The sequence below is a fragment of the Rhamphochromis sp. 'chilingali' genome (genome assembly GCF_963969265.1).
Source record: "Rhamphochromis sp. 'chilingali' genome assembly, chromosome: 2".
NCBI classification, from domain to species: Eukaryota; Metazoa; Chordata; class Actinopteri; order Cichliformes; family Cichlidae; genus Rhamphochromis; species Rhamphochromis sp. 'chilingali'.
The window spans coordinates 39871837-39888042 of NC_137930.1; the positions used below are offsets into that span (position 1 = coordinate 39871837).

Consider the following 16206-nt stretch of genomic DNA (forward strand, 5'->3'; position numbering starts at 1 on the left):
TTTAATTTTCAATGATAAGAACATGCTAGATATGGTTAATTCAGTAACACGACGTAATATTATTAATCATATACATAGGCTACGTGACATGACATGGCTTACCTTGGGCATGGGCATGCTGGACCTCAATGTGTCCAATCAGTATATTCGCTGGTCTTCCTTTTTGCAAGATACGAGCGTACACAATGACACATTCTTTTGTGGCGATGTCTGTGTCTCCATCGATCAGGAAGGCCATGTATGTACTGTTCGCAATTTCCACTGACGTCTTTTTTTTCAGTGTGTCAGCGATTACGCCTATAAACTGGGCGCACGCAACATCATTGCTGTATGTGGGGTTTATGTCCAAGCCATTTTTCCTGTGAAGAGTTATTTCTGACTTGAACTTAGTAAACGGAACTTCTTCTTTTGCAATATTGTAGGCGATGTTAAACTTAATGATCATCTCGGCCTCCTCCGATGACCTGTTTACACCTGCCTGCCGCTGAAAGGCAGTGGGGAGCGGGGACATTTTGGCAGAGCATTTATCGCGGCATATAATGTGTCTTCTCGATGCTGTATGCTTTTTCAGCGTTTCAATTCGAAACGTATTAGCACCAGTGACAAATGCTGTGTTGCCGGCCATGGTCTTTCCACACTCGCGACAATAAATGCAGTGCATCATATTGTCAGCTTGGCTGTATCTTAGCCAGGGAAACTGGTCAAGCCACTCGATTCGAAATCTATACATTTTCTCACTTTTACTTTCAGTGGACTCCGGCTGGGAGTCGATCGTATGTGGCTCATTTTCTGATGCCGTCTCCGGACCAGTGTTTGACAAAAACGGAGAGGTTGATGGCTCCGTGTCAGAGCGCTGGCTCAGAATTTTGGACTGATCAGGCCTTAACTTAACGAAAAAGTTATCAATTGTTCTTTTCATATTTTCTCAATACCAACTTCATACACTTCTGACCTGGGCTACTCACCCTTCTCTATCTGCCCGCACTTTCAAACGTAAACACAAGTAGGTCTGCAGGAATATCTGGACCACGGCCAATCACAGAGGTCCCCGCCTCTGAGTATCTCTGATTGGTTTAGAACACGACATGGGCATAATGTGTGTCTGTTGTTGAACACACGGAGACTTTCAGGGTTGCTGAAACGTTTTTTTTCCGAGAAAATACTTGGTTGCACCGGTGTGACCAAGTATTTTTTTTACTTGGTCGCACCGGTGCAACCAAGTATTTTTTATTAGTCGCACCATGGAGAAATTTGGTCGCATTTGCGACCAAATTGGTCGCACTCTAGAGCCCTGATAATAATAAATATTGTCATGAATAATGACTAAATGCACGGGAGTACAGTGGTCAATTGAATTATAATGAATGAAAAGTTCGGAATTGTATTTTTAATGATTTTAATACTGTAATGGATGAGCAGAAGACAAATTCTTGTTTATCTCTTTGTTCTTCAATGACAGCGATGAGTCACCTGAACGGGCAGCGTCTCCATGGTAACGTGATCCGGGTGACGTTGTCCAAACACCCGGTGGTGCAGCTGCCTCGCGGAGGGGCTGGGCAAGAAGAACAAGCACTGACTCGGGACTTCTCAGGCTCTGCCCTCCACCGCTTCAAAAAGCCGGGCTCCAAAAACTTCAACAACATCTTCCCTCCGTCAGCAACGTTGCACCTCTCCAACATCCCGTAAGACCGCCTCGCTTCCTGTTTGATGTGTTTGACTCTTGGAGACTGATATGCATTTAAATATCGTTGTCCTTCATTGTTTCCTTGTTTCCTAGCTCTTCAGTGAGCGAGGAGGCGTTGAAGGATTTATTTTCTTTGAATGGATTTGCAGTAAAAGCTTTCAAGTTTTTCCAGTAAGTAACAAAGCAACTCCGTTCACTGATTTGTGCTTGTTAACCAATCAGAAAAAGGCAGATTATTATGATTTATTTAAAAAGAAAAATACTATTTAAATGAAAACAAAAAACATATTTTTTAAATACAGATGTTACTGAATAATTTTAAATTTAAATTTTTATAAAATATTATTTAAATCTATAATTGTTTACTGTATGAAATGTTTACTTTACGAAATAATGAAAAAAGAAAAAAAATAATGAAATAAACTGTTTAAAAAGTTCAGTTTTCTCTTCAGTTTCTAATGTTAAAAAAAAATATTAAAAATTCTTTAAACTTTTTTTTTGTAAGTGTTTATGTACTCCTTTCCTCTCCCTCCTTTCTGATGGGTTGTGGGTGATGATGTCACTTCCTCTGATGTCACAGGAAGGATAGGAAGATGGCGCTGATGCAGCTGGCTTCGGTGGAGGAAGCCATTGAGGCTCTGATCGCCCTTCACGACCACCAGCTGGACCACAACCAGCACCTCCGGGTGTCCTTTTCCAAGTCCACCATCTGACCTTTGACCTCTGAGCGGCCGCTCAGAGCGCAGGGCTTCTGATTGGCCCGCGGCGCAGACAGACAGACCACGGGGATATCTTTCTGTGCCTACAGCAAGCCTCGTATCATGGTGGCAAATGATGTCACAACCGAGGGTCATGGCCATGGCTACAGAGGTTACAGAGCACATTCCGGAGCAGACTGAGTAGCAGTGCATTGTGGGTAATGAAGTCCATCATGGAGGTGACGTCAGTTTGTGTTTGTTAATGTGATGCAGGAAACGAAATCAGGAAGTAAAAAAAAAAAAAAAAAAAAGAAGGAAAAAAACCTGCCTTTTATCAAAGGTTTACTTTAAATTTATCTTTATTTAAAATTACCAAATGAGCATTAAGTAAATTATTATAGATATTATTTTTAAATGAAATGAAATGATTTGACCCTTTTTTATGTTTAAAATTCAGATTCCAACGTTTTTCTTTTTACTTCAGGTTTTTATTTTTCTCGTTCTTCACAAACTTCCGCCTTGTTATTTTTGAATTTTCAGCCTCTCTGCACACTGCCGTCTGATTGGCTGGAATTATGTTAATGATTATTATTTTTAATTATTATTTTAGGGTTAAGCTGCGATCTCAAATCTTCTTCTGTGCCTTATTTTCTGAATTATTATGCTGGGTTCTGGTTTTTTACGTGGTGTTTGGAGGTTTTGGTGATGGATTGTTTTGTGTGTCTTTAGATTTTTTTTTTTTTTTTTAAGTAGAATTTTTCTACTTCATTTAAAATATTTTTGTTGGTGGTCAACATTTTGGGTGGGTTTTTTAATCATGAATGTATTTATACTGTACAACATGTAAGGCTTTCTGTGTGTTTGTGCGTGGGTATTTATGTGTGTATGTGTGTATATTAAGCTGAGTTGTGAGTGGTTGAGCTTCAAATGTCCCATCTTTTACTGAATTAATTTTATTAATTTCACTCCCTTATTTTAATATTTTTTTTCATTTTCTGTTTGGATTCGATTTTTTTTTTTTTTTTTTAAATGGGAAAAAAGCCACAAAATACAGGAAGCTGCCGATTCCCAGTTTGCCTTCTGACCTCAGACCTGCCTACCGCTGCCATTTAGTTCATTTTCTGTTCAACTTTCCCCATTTTACATTTTTAATTTACTTCTTTTAATATTGGAGTTTTTTTTCCACTTATTTAAAGATTTTAAGCACTTTATGTGAAATTGTTACAAGCGTTGTGGGTGGGTGGGGTCAAAACAAGCCAAAGTTCCTGTGCCTTTTAATTGGACAAATCCATTTGCCCCCATTATGAAATCACTTCCTGTTTGAATGGCCTAGAAAACTGTTTTTCTTCATTTAAATTTAAATGTAAACCACACCGTTTTTAAAAAAAAGAATTTTGCGATAAACCCACCTACTATTGCCTTTCAAAATAACATTCCCTGCTAATGTTTTGAAAGCATTTTTGTTTACAGTTGTCTACATATTTATTCTAGCCTTGGTTAATTAATTAATAAACAGTTGGGATTAAAAAGCGTGTATGTGAAAACATGAAATCTTCAAAATATATTTTCCCTTTCAGAATAAGGTTAGAAATGGTTGTTTAAAATGTTGGGATTTTATTTTGATTTTTATTTAAACTTTTTGTTAAAACAAACTGTTTTTATACCTGAATGTATCAGCTGATGTAAAGTAGTTGTGGTGCATTGTGGGAGCTGGTGGGACTTTATTGTTATTATATGAAATATTTTTAACATGGACCAGTGCATGATGGGAGGGGGCAGCGCTAAGCTAAGCCGCTCTGCTCCAAAACAAAGTTTGTTAATTTTTATTTATTCTGAAACTTTGACAGGAAGTTGTAGCATGAATCACTGAATAATTAAATAAAATCATCTGACTGCCAAAGACTCCCCCCACTCAATCAACTGAGCCTGTCACAAAACACTTACAGATTTTAGGTTGAGATAAAACTTTATTGTTCCTATCGTGACACAGTTGTGAACTGTGATTGGTCTGTTCCACATTAGATAAGTCTTTAGAAAAAATAAACAACAACAACAATAAACAAACATGATTCATCTGACTGGCCACGAGGGTTCATCCGACAGAGTGATGTCATCAACCAAACCGCAAGTGGCTACGGTAACAGCTAAACGCTAACATTGAGCTTAAAGAAACACTTTCTCTCATATCCTCACACACATACACAGTGTTCAGACTGAAAACTTCAGAAATGTGGATTTTTGGTCTTTTTTTTTTTTTTTTTTTTTTTTTTACATTAAGAGAAATTCTTGAAATGCTACGACCGTTCCTTACAAAAAATACTGGAATTCATTCAGTGCTAGATTCCCAAGTGTTTTCCAGGGTCAGAGATTAAATCAGGGGAGAAAAAGACATTTGAGCTCCCAGAAAAGTTATTGTCTCATTTGGTAATTTAGTTTTTTAATTAAGACAACTCTTTTCCCACTGTAATTTTTTTTGTTTCTGGATTTTACTCAAGAAGACAACAATCCCTTTAGAAGTTTTCTAATCTTTTCAGTTTAAAATTTAGATCAATTTTATACTTGTGTTGTTTTAACAATTTAAAATGAAATGGCAAAGAAATATTTAATTTATTTTTATTTTTAATAATGATGTGCATCTCACATCGGACTAAAGAGTATTTTACCGTTTATGGGTTTTGCAGCTGAACTGATGATTGAACTTGTTGATTTTGTGACAATAATTTGTCACGTTTCCGTACCTTTGCACCTTCACAATGACAAAATAATGACATTCTGACGATTTCATTTCATTACAAGGATTTTTTTTCTTCAAATAACTTAATGATGAATTAAGAGAAAACTTCACTTGTTCATTGTTCACTTCATTTTTTTTCCTAAACGACAGTCAGCGGCCTCAAGTCCTTCAGCTGCTCATGTTTGCATTTTTTTTTATGTTTATCCTAAAGCTGCACAGATTTTATGGACAGAAGCAAAAACCAAGCAGCTGCTTTCCTGTAGTGACTCACAAGGCTCAGAAGCTGAATATAATTCACCTTTCACGTAAAGATGATTCCGGAGCTGAAGATTAGTTTCAGCTGAAGTCTCTTTATGACTCCAGAACCAGAACTGGACGACTTCAGCTCATCCAGTCAGAACCACCCAGGACAGATTTTCCTCTTTTATCCAAAAGGTTTTTTTTGTTTGTTTACTTTTGTAAAACAATGGAAACGGATAAAAGTCGTGATAATCAGAAGGTTTCAGATATTTTACTCTGAAAACAGCACAGTCCTCCAGCTCCAGCTTTTCAAAAACCACCGAAGAAGAGAAGGCTTTGCAATAGAAAAACAGTGAAAGCTGACTCTTGTTCTTCTGATATGTGAATGTGACGAATGTCACATTCAAGTTTGTGCTGCAGTCTCAAATTAAGTAGTTTTTTAAATATCTGACAGCACAGAGGACTTTCAGAGTAAAACTTCTGCTCTCGTTCATGCCTATTTTATGCCCGTCAATACCTTCCATGCAAAATAATATCAGCCAATCAGGTGGGAGTATTGTGTAGTCCTCTGTCCTGATTGGCTCACGGTCGTCCTGTTTTCTTGCTCTGATCAGAGACCAGATGATTCAGTGCATGTGTCGCTCACATATTTCCTTGCTTCCTGCTCTCTCATTGGCTTGTTCTGGCGTCTTTCAGCTTTTAGCACCAAAAGAAAGATAAATAGTTAAAACACGCACACACACAGACACACACACGCACGCTCATGTGCACACGCACACATGCACACTCTTCAGTTTTTCCTCATAAAAAAAGAGAAAAACAAAAACAAACATCAGTCTCTTCCTCTCCTCGCTGTAATGAGGAGGTGAGGGTGGAGGGGCAGATGAGGTAACTAGACATCGAGGATCTCCTCAGCGGTGCCTCCGCAACGTAGCCGGTAGCGTCCAGTCCTCCAGCTGATGGTTGGGTCCCACAGAGCCGACAGGAAGATCTGCACCGCCATCGACTCCCTGATGAACCAGGCGACTGCAAAGTCGAGCTTCGAGAAGCACAGAGGGCCGCCCTGTGGTGATGTCATCAACCAGTAATCAGTCACACTTTTAAAAAAAAAAATCTCCTTATTTTTCAATTTCATTTAAATTTATTAACTTTCTTACATTTGTTTGTATTGTTTTTCATTAAAAAAAACAACAACTTTTAAATCTAAACATTTTTACGATTATTTATTGAACTGAACCTTCAAATATTTTAATCTTTTTGTTCCAGTTTTTAATGTTTTTATTTTTTAATTGGCTTAAGTTTTTTTTTTAAATTTAATTAACCTTACTTACTAAACTGTCATCTTTTCTATTTAAAGGAAGAAAATTAAGACAACATTCATATTTTTCATATTATTATTAAATCAATCGGAAAACATCAGTAATTGGCAGCTTCATATTTGTGTTTCTGAATTCTTAAAAATGAAAAAGTAATTGTTGTTGAAAAAAAATATTCCTTTTAAATTAGAAGTATGTGATATTACCTGGACCCCGGTCAGCTGAATGTAGTCAGATATAAACCAGGCGAGACAGTGACACATGAAGAACACCATCATGTCCCATCTAAAGCACACACACACACACACACACACACACACACACACACACAGATCAATATACAGTGGGGCAAAAAAGTATTTAGTCAGCCACCGATTGTGCAAGTTCCCCCACTTAAAATGATGACAGAGGTCAGTAATTTGCACCAGAGGTACACTTCAACTGTGAGAGACAGAATGTGAAAAAAAAAATCCATGAATCCACATGGTAGGATTTGTAAAGAATTTATTCGTAAATCAGGGTGGAAAATAAGTATTTGGTCACCTCAAACAAGGAAAATCTCTGGCTCTCACAGACCTGTAACGTCTTCTGTAAGAAGCTTTTCTGTCCCCCACTCGTTACCTGTATGAATGGCACCTGTTTGAACTCATCATCTGTATAAAAGACACCTGTCCACAGCCTCAAACAGTCAGACTCCAAACTCCGCCATGGCCAAGACCAAAGAGCTTTCGAAGGACACCAGGAAAAGTATTGTAGACCTGCACCAGACTGGGAAGAGTGAATCTACAATAGGCAAGCAGCTTGGTGTGAAAAAATCAACTGTGGGAGCAATCATCAGAAAATGGAAGACATACAAGACCACTGATAATCTCCCTCGATCTGGGGCTCCACGCAAGATCTCATCCCGTGGGGTCAAAATGATCATGAGAACGGTGAGCAAAGATCCCAGAACCACACGGGGGGACCTGGTGAATGACCTGCAGAGAGCTGGGACCAAAGTAACAAAGGTCACCATCAGTAACACACTACAACGGCAGGGAATCAAATCCCGCAGTGCCAGACGTGTTCCGCTGCTGAAGCCAGTGCATGTCCAGGCCCGTCTGAAGTTTGCCAGAGAGCACATGGATGATACAGCAGAGGATTGGGAGAATGTCATGTGGTCAGATGAAACCAAAGTAGAACTTTTTGGTATAAACTCAACTCGTCGTGTTTGGAGGAAGAAGAATACTGAGTTGCATCCCAAGAACACCATACCTACTGTGAAGCATGGGGGTGGAAACATCATGCTATGGGGCTGTTTTTCTGCCAAGGGGACAGGATGACTGATCCGTGTTAAGGACAGAATGAATGGGGCCATGTATCGTGAGATTTTGAGCCAAAACCTCCTTCCATCAGTGAGAACTTTGAAGATGAAACGAGGCTGGGTCTTCCAACATGACAATGATCCAAAACACACCGCCCGGGCAACAAAGGAGTGGCTCCGTAAGAAGCATTTGAAAGTCCTGGAGTGGCCTAGCCAGTCTCCAGACCTCAACCCCATAGAAAATCTGTGGCGGGAGTTGAAAGTCCGTGTTGCTCGGCGACAGCCCCAAAACATCACTGCTCTCGAGAAGATCTGCATGGAGGAATGGGCCAAAATACCAGCTACTGTGTGTGCAAACCTGGTAAAGACCTATAGTAAACGTTTGACCTCTGTTATTGCCAACAAAGGTTATGTTACAAAGTATTGAGTTGTATTTTTGTTATTGACCAAATACTTATTTTCCACCCTGATTTACCAATAAATTCTTTACAAATCCTACCATGTGGATTCATGGATTTTTTTTTTCACATTCTGTCTCTCACAGTTGAAGTGTACCTCTGGTGCAAATTACTGACCTCTGTCATCATTTTAGGTGGGGGAACTTGCACAATCGGTGGCTGACTAAATACTTTTTTGCCCCACTGTAGTTTCTCTGGATGATGTCCAGGTGATAAATGTTTAACCTATTTTTTGGTGATTGAGGCTAAAGAACAATAAACGCCCAGTCAACCAATGACCTCATCCCTGTGTGGTCAACTGTGTACCTGAACACATAATGAGCGGCCCAGCCGATGATGAGACTGGCGAGGAAGCATTCGGAAACAGGCTCAAGCACGGTGCCGGGAAGCATGTTGATCCTCAACTTCGTCCACCTGCAGACATAAAACTTGATTAATATCAGCTGCTTTGAGGATTCAGGTCAAAGAGGAGATTCAGAATTATGAGCTATGGTCCAACAGCTACAACCACTCTTTAGTCAAAAGCCCACGCCCCTAATAACGCTGCTTATAACTAATAATAAAAACTAAATGCTAATGGCTTATTTTGAAAAACAAAACAGGTAAGAAATTAAAGAACACAATAAATGTAAATAAAATTATGTCTTGCTGCAGGTCATGGACCAAAAAAAAAAAAACCAAAAAAAAAACAAAAACAGGCAAAATGGAGGGAAAAACATTTAAAAACCATCACTAATCAATCAGTAATGAGTACTGAGGTCACCTGATCATGCGGGACTGGAACTGGCCAATGGAGTAAGATCCAGAATTCTGCAGCGCCACCTGTGTCGCCATGGAGAATTTCCAGCCTCTGCAGAGAGATAGGATAAGTGTGAAGTGAAGCTCTGACAGCAACATCGACAGGGTGCTAATGTTAACGTGCCAACCTGTCAGCAATAGCTTTAGCCATGAAGTAATCCTCAGCAATGTACTGGGCGAAGGCGACCAATCCGCCGGCCTGATCCAGAACATCCTTCCTCATCAGACATGACATACCCGTCACGCACTTTATCCCAGTCACATTAGCCGAGATGTATGAGCGGGGGTGGGATGTCCCAAAGTACACCTGGAAACAGGTTAGTGTTAGCATTTGTTAGCATCAAGACAAGTAAAGAAAATAATTCCCATTACATTAGTGTGACTTTACCTGTTCCAGTGTGGCAGCGAAGCCTTGGCGGTCGGCAACGTACGGTAACCCATGTACCAGTCCCACCTTCTCTGTCATCTGATTAGTCATATCTGTCAGGGTGTCCGGTTTCACTGCAACACACAAACACAAAGGGAGTTAGCTTTAGAATCAACAATGAAAACAATGATAGCCATCACATCAGTGGTGAAGAACTGACCTCTGATGCCACTGTCGCAGATCCACACCAGGCCATATTTAGCTCCTTCGTAGCCCGGCATCAAGTTATTGATCTTGGGGTTAATTCCAACTTTCTTCCCTCCTGAGAACCAGAGACATCACATGCTAATGTTAGCTGCTAACAGATGAAAAACATGTAAGAAAAAAAAAGAAAAAGAAAAAAAAAAGCATAATTTAAAGTAATTTTTTCTCACCAATGAATAATCGAGCGTCTACATTCGGGTATTTTCCCAACAACTTTTTGCAGACGTCAACAGCTGGATCGTCTTGATCCTGAATGCACAGCAGGATTTCAAACTGTAAAACCAGATGTTTCAATTAGTCTGAGAAGCGGTACAACAGCAGACAGATGTTTATTATTGGAGCTCAAAGGTTAGTAAATGTTACAGGGTAGACTGAGGCAATGGAAGGTCAGTCTGTGGAAGGACAGGGATGGTAGCCCAGGACAGTGGGATGGTAACTGGGACTGTAGGGTGGGACAGTAGGAGTCTTGGTAGTCAGGCAGTCATGATAGGTTAGCTGGGGGGAGTACTAAGGGGTAATTATCTGGGTTGGGAGTATTTGGCTTCACCTTTGGGTAATCTAGTGTAAAGAATGTCTCCAGGTTGGAGATCAGGTTCGGGTCAACTCCTTTTAGTGGCTTCAGCAGAGAAACTCCAGCTAGCTGCATGAACGGCTGTTTGACCTCTGGTCTTTTCTTGTGGAGGTGAAGACGTCTGAAAGAAAGAGGTCAAAGGTCAGCAGGTAAAAATCAAAGAAACATTTGAAAAAACAAACAAATAAAAACATTATTTAAAGAGAACATCATAACCAACATATTTTAAAATCTATTTTGAGTCTCTGGGTTTATCAAGAATGGAAAATCTGCAGCGCCTGGGTGAAAAAGTTCCTGTTAGCATAATCTGACTGTGATGTATCACTGGGCTAAAAAAATAAAATCATTCATTCATACAGATTGCGTTTTATCTAACGGGTGACCTTTGATTTATTTCAGTGTTTTATTTTATTATTAGGAAATCAGTTTGGCCAAAGGAAAGGTAAAGATTTATAGCTCCAGGTTCTATTTAACTTTATTGTTGTACTGGAAGTAGGGCTGTGCGATATGACCAAAATCTCATATCCCGATATAAGAATTCTATCATCCTGATAACGATATAAATCACAAAAATGTAACATTTTCTGTAAATTCTGTGAATCTCGGGCAGCTCGACTTGCATGAAGTGTTTCCTGCTGCAAGTCATGTAGCTGGAGTCGAGTGTTTTAACCGACGCATGAAACTATACATTTTTAGACATAAGTTGTAACGGCCGCCGTTTTCTTTGTGAGTATTTATTACACGGCGTGCTGTGGAGAAAAGCCTGTTTTAACGTTTGAGTCTACGGTTTAGTTTTTAGCACCTGCCGGCTCTTTTTTACTTCTCATCTGTAAATAATCTGCTCTTTCACGTGATTCAGTTTATTTTGAAAAGTCTCAACAGGATCTTGAGCTTTATGTGAAAGGTTTATGTGGAACATAAAGAAGCGGACACGCGATGGTGTTACCATCGTTGTTGCTAACCACAACGCATAAAAACAGGCGCTTGTCCGTCTCTAGTGTGGTTATATTAAATATAAGAGAAAGAGAGAACTTTAAGAAATTAATATAGCCGCTACAGTGACCACCAAAACGATGAAGAAATATTGCCGTAAACAGTTTATTTTGCGACACCACGAAACAAATGATAGCGTAAAATGCAACGATAGACGTTTTTATATCGTCATCTGATATATATCGTTATATCGAACAGCGCTAACTGGAAGGGAGCTAGTATATTTTCCTGTGTCAGACCTGCTCCAGCAGCTTACTTTAACTATTAAAATTAATGCAAAGTGTTCTGATCCAGGGAGGACAATGATGGCCTTTTAACTGGAAGCACAAACACGATATCCAGACTGAGGTTTTCCTAGTGAGCTCAAACTAAGCCTGTTAAGAGATTTTAGTTACTAAAATAAAAACAAGAACCAGACTTCCAAAGAAATAAAAACTGGGAACTAACTGAACCAAAAACACATTTACAAAATTAGAAAAACAAATTGAAATGAACTTTGTAAAGGACACAAAGAGTTCCTCCCTTCACATCACAGCGTTCAGCGATCCTGTAAGAATGGAGTGGTGAAAAAAAGCAGGTGGAGGTGTCTGTATTTATATTAATGACAGATGGTGCAACAGCTACACACTATCATAGTGATGTTCTGTCCTTGTCCTTTAGACCCATCTATGGAGATTGTAAAGTTTTTTATAGCTTATTTATATTAATCAGAGAGCAAATACTTGGGCTGCAGCAGAGATAAGATACGGTTAGGTAAGTAGGTTACCAAATGTTGTTTCTAATACCCTGTAAACTCTACTGAGGAACTTCAGAGCATCCTACCAGAGAGGAGAGGGACCTGGATTTATATTTTAGCAAATATAAACAAGGCACTACAGGGTTCAGAACACTTCTCTACACACAGCCGCTTAAAACCAGCAAACCTGAGCTTCAATCAGTGAGATAAGAATAATGACAGTGCACTGTCTCACAGAAAGCTACGGCATCTTCATAGGCTCTACAGTTCTCTTTTGATAAGGGAAAGTTTTGACACAACATAGAGATTTTTAAAAGATAAACTATGGGTAGCTGGAGAAGTAAAAGCAGAAACGAGGAAGCACAAACAAGCTGTCTGCAGGGGAACAAAGGCGACTCGCTTCTTTCTCCTCAGAAAGAGGAAATTAGACAATAAACAAACAGATTTCAACACAGACCATAGTTGATATTGTGGAACAATCCTGGCCAGGAAGTAAATGTAAAAGCAGAGGAAGTTTCTCAGACTTTTAAAATTATTAATATTCGAAAAGCAGCAGGAGTGAAAGAGGGTCTTCTTCAGTCGCCTGTTCCAAATCTGATTCATAAGACCTCATATTTGAGGTTCATAAGAACATTCATAAGACCCATCGAGTTCCCAGAGCCTGAAAGTCCTCATTAACAGTTCCTGTACCAAAAATATCAAAAGCACAGGCCATACAGGAAATGCTCTTTTACATGTACCGCACAAAATACACAGTCATCTCGACCAAACCTGTGTGTGCCATGTTTCATCTGCATTTAGTAAGAGCACATATCAAAGGCTGCACAGCACAATCATCAGATGTGCTCAATCCTTTTTAGCTGACTGATCACTGCACGTTAGAGTGAAAGCTGCAGTATCATCTGTTGCCACGACGGCCCTCCGGGGTATACTGCAGTACATCTCCATTCATTACTCTGTGAATGCAGTACATTAACTCATCTGAAGTCTTTAATTTACTGAAGGTGCAATGATTGGTGGTTTGATGAGAGAAGATGAAACAGACTTTGTTACTCTGTGTTTTCTCCATTTGAAAACAGAAGAGATAATTTTTGCTTTTAGAGCGAGCGGGATGGCTTTGAGTCATTTAGAGAAGGATTACAAGGTTTGTACTTGATGTGGAGATGGTTGGAGGTGGACAGAAGTACAGAGTGTGTTTTGTGCAGACCTTAATATGTCTGTAAACACTGCAGGTTAGGAACAACATGGTATGATGCAACTCTGGGAGTTCCAAGTGCTGGAAAAAGGTGTGACATCCTCAACAATGTCTCACACCCTCCTCATGGTGAATATATCCTCTACCATCAGGACGGAGTTACAGGGCACCACCCTTACAAACGCCTCACACCCAGAGGTCTGTGGTACAGGCGTCACTCGCACATAGCTGTGCATAGAAGCACTTTCTTGCTGTTGATATGTTTATCTGACAGTCAATATCAACATTTTATCGAACCACTCTTTCTGTCATGCTTAAAAGCTCCTTTTTACTCCTAAGTGATACAGTTCATTTAGATTAAAATATGATTCATTTTCTCTCAGCTTCTGTCAGTGATGCTTTCTGTCAGCTCAAGGCATCACTTTAGGTTTAAACTATGTGATGAAGGAGTTTAGCTGGTGTTTTCCTGTGAAAACACTGCCTGTGAGACAAAAGGCTCTTCATGAGAGTCCGTTTCACATAGGCTGCTTCACTCGTCATGCTGACATTGAGCATACGTCCTGTTAATGGTCATGAATAAGACCAAAGGCAGTGACTGTCTGTTTGATCCAAGGATAAGAGTGAGGGAAAGGCGATCAAGGTGAAAGCACATGGCTTTGCTGTCCTTACAGATAATTTTATGTTAAGATAATAAACAAACTAGCTCAGCTTTTAATTAGCCTTCCCAATTATTTCATCCTCATGTTATCTGTATAGATTCACATGTTGTCAAAGTGAACATATAACTTTATTTTCTGGCAATACACATCTTTAGAAGAGCGCATGTGTGATGTGTCATTTTCATTCCAAATATTAATCCCATTGAAAGCAGGCATGAATGCTGCAGTCCTCCCTACATCTTCCAGGGAAGTGTGAACGTGTTGAACACACTGTATGTATGAACATACTGTGACAGATTCCCGGATTTCCAAGAAACTTTGGAAGCATGTTTACCTCCAACAGTTCCACATCCTTGTGCAGATCAACTCGCGTTATCTTTCACCTTTAACAGCCAACTAAAACACATTTCCCATGTTTGTTTGAAGTATGCTCCAATTTTCTTTCCCTACTGAAAAAAAGGAAGCTGTCACATGACTTCTTAAGAATTTCAGGGGAAGCAAATCTCACAAAACCTTCAGTAAGTCAGCTGAGCTGCTTTTTGCTCTTTCAAAGATCTGGAGGGGTTTAAAAGAAACTTCTTTAAGTTTTCTAATCTTTACGAAAACCCGGCAAATTAAAGGGTTTAAATCCTAGACTGCCTGGAACTTTTACTATAGCGGTGGAGATGAACGAACCATGTTCAGACCAATGAATAGGAGCCTAAACTTTAAAGTCCATTTACAGGATATGTTGTTTTGTTTTGGCCAGGTCAGGTGCTGCTATAAGACCTGCAGCATGAATTCACTCTGTTGAGTCCAAATCATTAAAAAAAATTTTAAGCTGCAAAGATAAGTTCCACAAATTCCACAGCACCAAAGCCCATGCTCATTTTCAGCTTCCCTTATGGTGCTGCACAAAGGTATGGCTTCTATGTACGATGCTTATCTTCTGTCCTACTAAAAGTTAACTGATTTAGTCATGCTCTGTGTACAGAAGTATAAACATGACCAAAAACATAGAAATTCATGGAATTAAAAAGTAAAAGATAAAATGGGTTACAGCCGAATTAAACAACGGCTCACAACACTTAAATACAACACTAAACATACACTCCATAATGTAAGAAAAGCGGCTGCTGAATGAAAATTCTAAAATCCTATTTTAATTAAGTGAGATTCTGCGTTAAGAGGAAGCAGGAAATTAGGTGCGTAATAAGCTACAGAAACGTCACCTAAACATCTACCGCCATTTAAAATGTTCTGTACGATGAAATACGGTTACTTCAGGTTCCTTGTTATCGATTCACGGTTTATAAAACTATAATTAATGACGTGATTTAGTTAACTACCACCTGAAAGGACCGCAGTAACCGGAATATCCCGTCCGAGCTAACATTACCCGGCTAGCGGTAACCAGGAAAACGCCCAAGAGCTAACCGTCCAGGCTGCAGGTTCACCTCCTGTCATACATCCACAAACCCGTCCCCAGGAGCAGGGGGTCGGCTTATTTCCGAGTTTAACCCCGTTCACACATAATCACACGGGGACAGACAGAAATAAAGGAAGGAGCTGTGCCGAGGCTAGCTGTTAGCAATGTTTAGCCTCGCTCCGCGATGCACTCACACATAGATGATGGACATGAAGTGCATGAGCCACAGCACGAAGAACAGGATGAAGCCGAACACGGCGAGGCCCTGCATGGCGAGGTCCAGCAGGGCCATGGCTGTCAGCGGAAGCTGCCTGGGAGGTGGGCCGGCTGGAGTCACACGGGCTCGGGATGGAGACGACCAAATGAGCGGTCACGGAAGACAGGGAGAATCCGGCTGTTTCCGCGACTTTGGCGTGTTTAGGCTAACCGTTGCACTTCCGGATCACAGCGGAGGGTGTCAGGTGGCTGCCCGAGAAAGGAGCTCCGATAACATGGCCAGAGCAGGGTTCGGCCCGGTGACGGTAGTCTCCCAGTATCAGTGCAGACTTGGAGGGTTTGACAGTCAGCAGACCGACTCTTGGTCAGCTGACCGGAATAGCGGAGGGTTGGGGGATAAAAACTGTTACCAGACTTCCGGGACAATTTCAAAGTAAAGCTGTTCATTTAAAAACATCAAACGCATTCGTTTTTACTCGTTGTTGTTGGTATTTTTATTTAGACTTGTAGTTGCTGAGCTGTTACATTTAACCTAGCTTTTCTACTTCCTTGAGCGCTTTTATTTG

The 16206-nt window shown here is 40.1% G+C and overlaps 1 protein-coding gene and 1 pseudogene across 2 annotated transcripts in view; one reads left to right on the forward strand and one right to left on the reverse strand.

Moving 5' to 3' along the window:
* LOC308392641 (polypyrimidine tract-binding protein 3-like) overlaps positions 1-4650 on the forward strand; it is a 17096-nt pseudogene extending 12446 nt beyond the window's left edge. Inside the window, exons 12-14 of the transcript XR_013974770.1 lie at positions 1460-1682; positions 1778-1855; positions 2265-4650. The product of XR_013974770.1 is annotated as a polypyrimidine tract-binding protein 3-like (transcript). The remainder of the gene's footprint in view (positions 1-1459; positions 1683-1777; positions 1856-2264) is intronic.
* ugcg (UDP-glucose ceramide glucosyltransferase) lies at positions 4618-16025 on the reverse strand. Its single transcript, XM_080875772.1, has 10 exons — positions 15619-16025; positions 10410-10554; positions 10033-10135; positions 9819-9920; positions 9620-9732; positions 9360-9538; positions 9197-9283; positions 8740-8847; positions 6879-6957; positions 4618-6419 (listed from the first exon to the last, which is right to left on the reverse strand). Exons 1-10 carry the CDS (start codon positions 15714-15716, stop codon positions 6249-6251), a joined length of 1185 nt encoding a protein of 394 aa, XP_080731898.1. The 5' UTR covers positions 15717-16025; the 3' UTR covers positions 4618-6248.
* Positions 16026-16206: the final 181 nt, after the last annotated feature.

Excerpts from the sequence above, each read along its gene's own strand:
- ugcg (XM_080875772.1), bottom strand. The coding sequence starts at position 15,716 with ATGGCCCTGCTGGACCTCGCCATGCAGGGCCTCGCCGTGTTCGGCTTC. Across the intron at positions 8,848-9,196 it reads TTCCAGTCCCGCATGATCAG|GTGGACGAAGTTGAGGATCA; the intron begins GTGACCTCAGTA and ends TTATGTCTGCAG. Across the intron at positions 6,420-6,878 it reads TTCAGCTGACCGGGGTCCAG|GGCGGCCCTCTGTGCTTCTC; the intron begins GTAATATCACAT and ends ACATCACCACAG.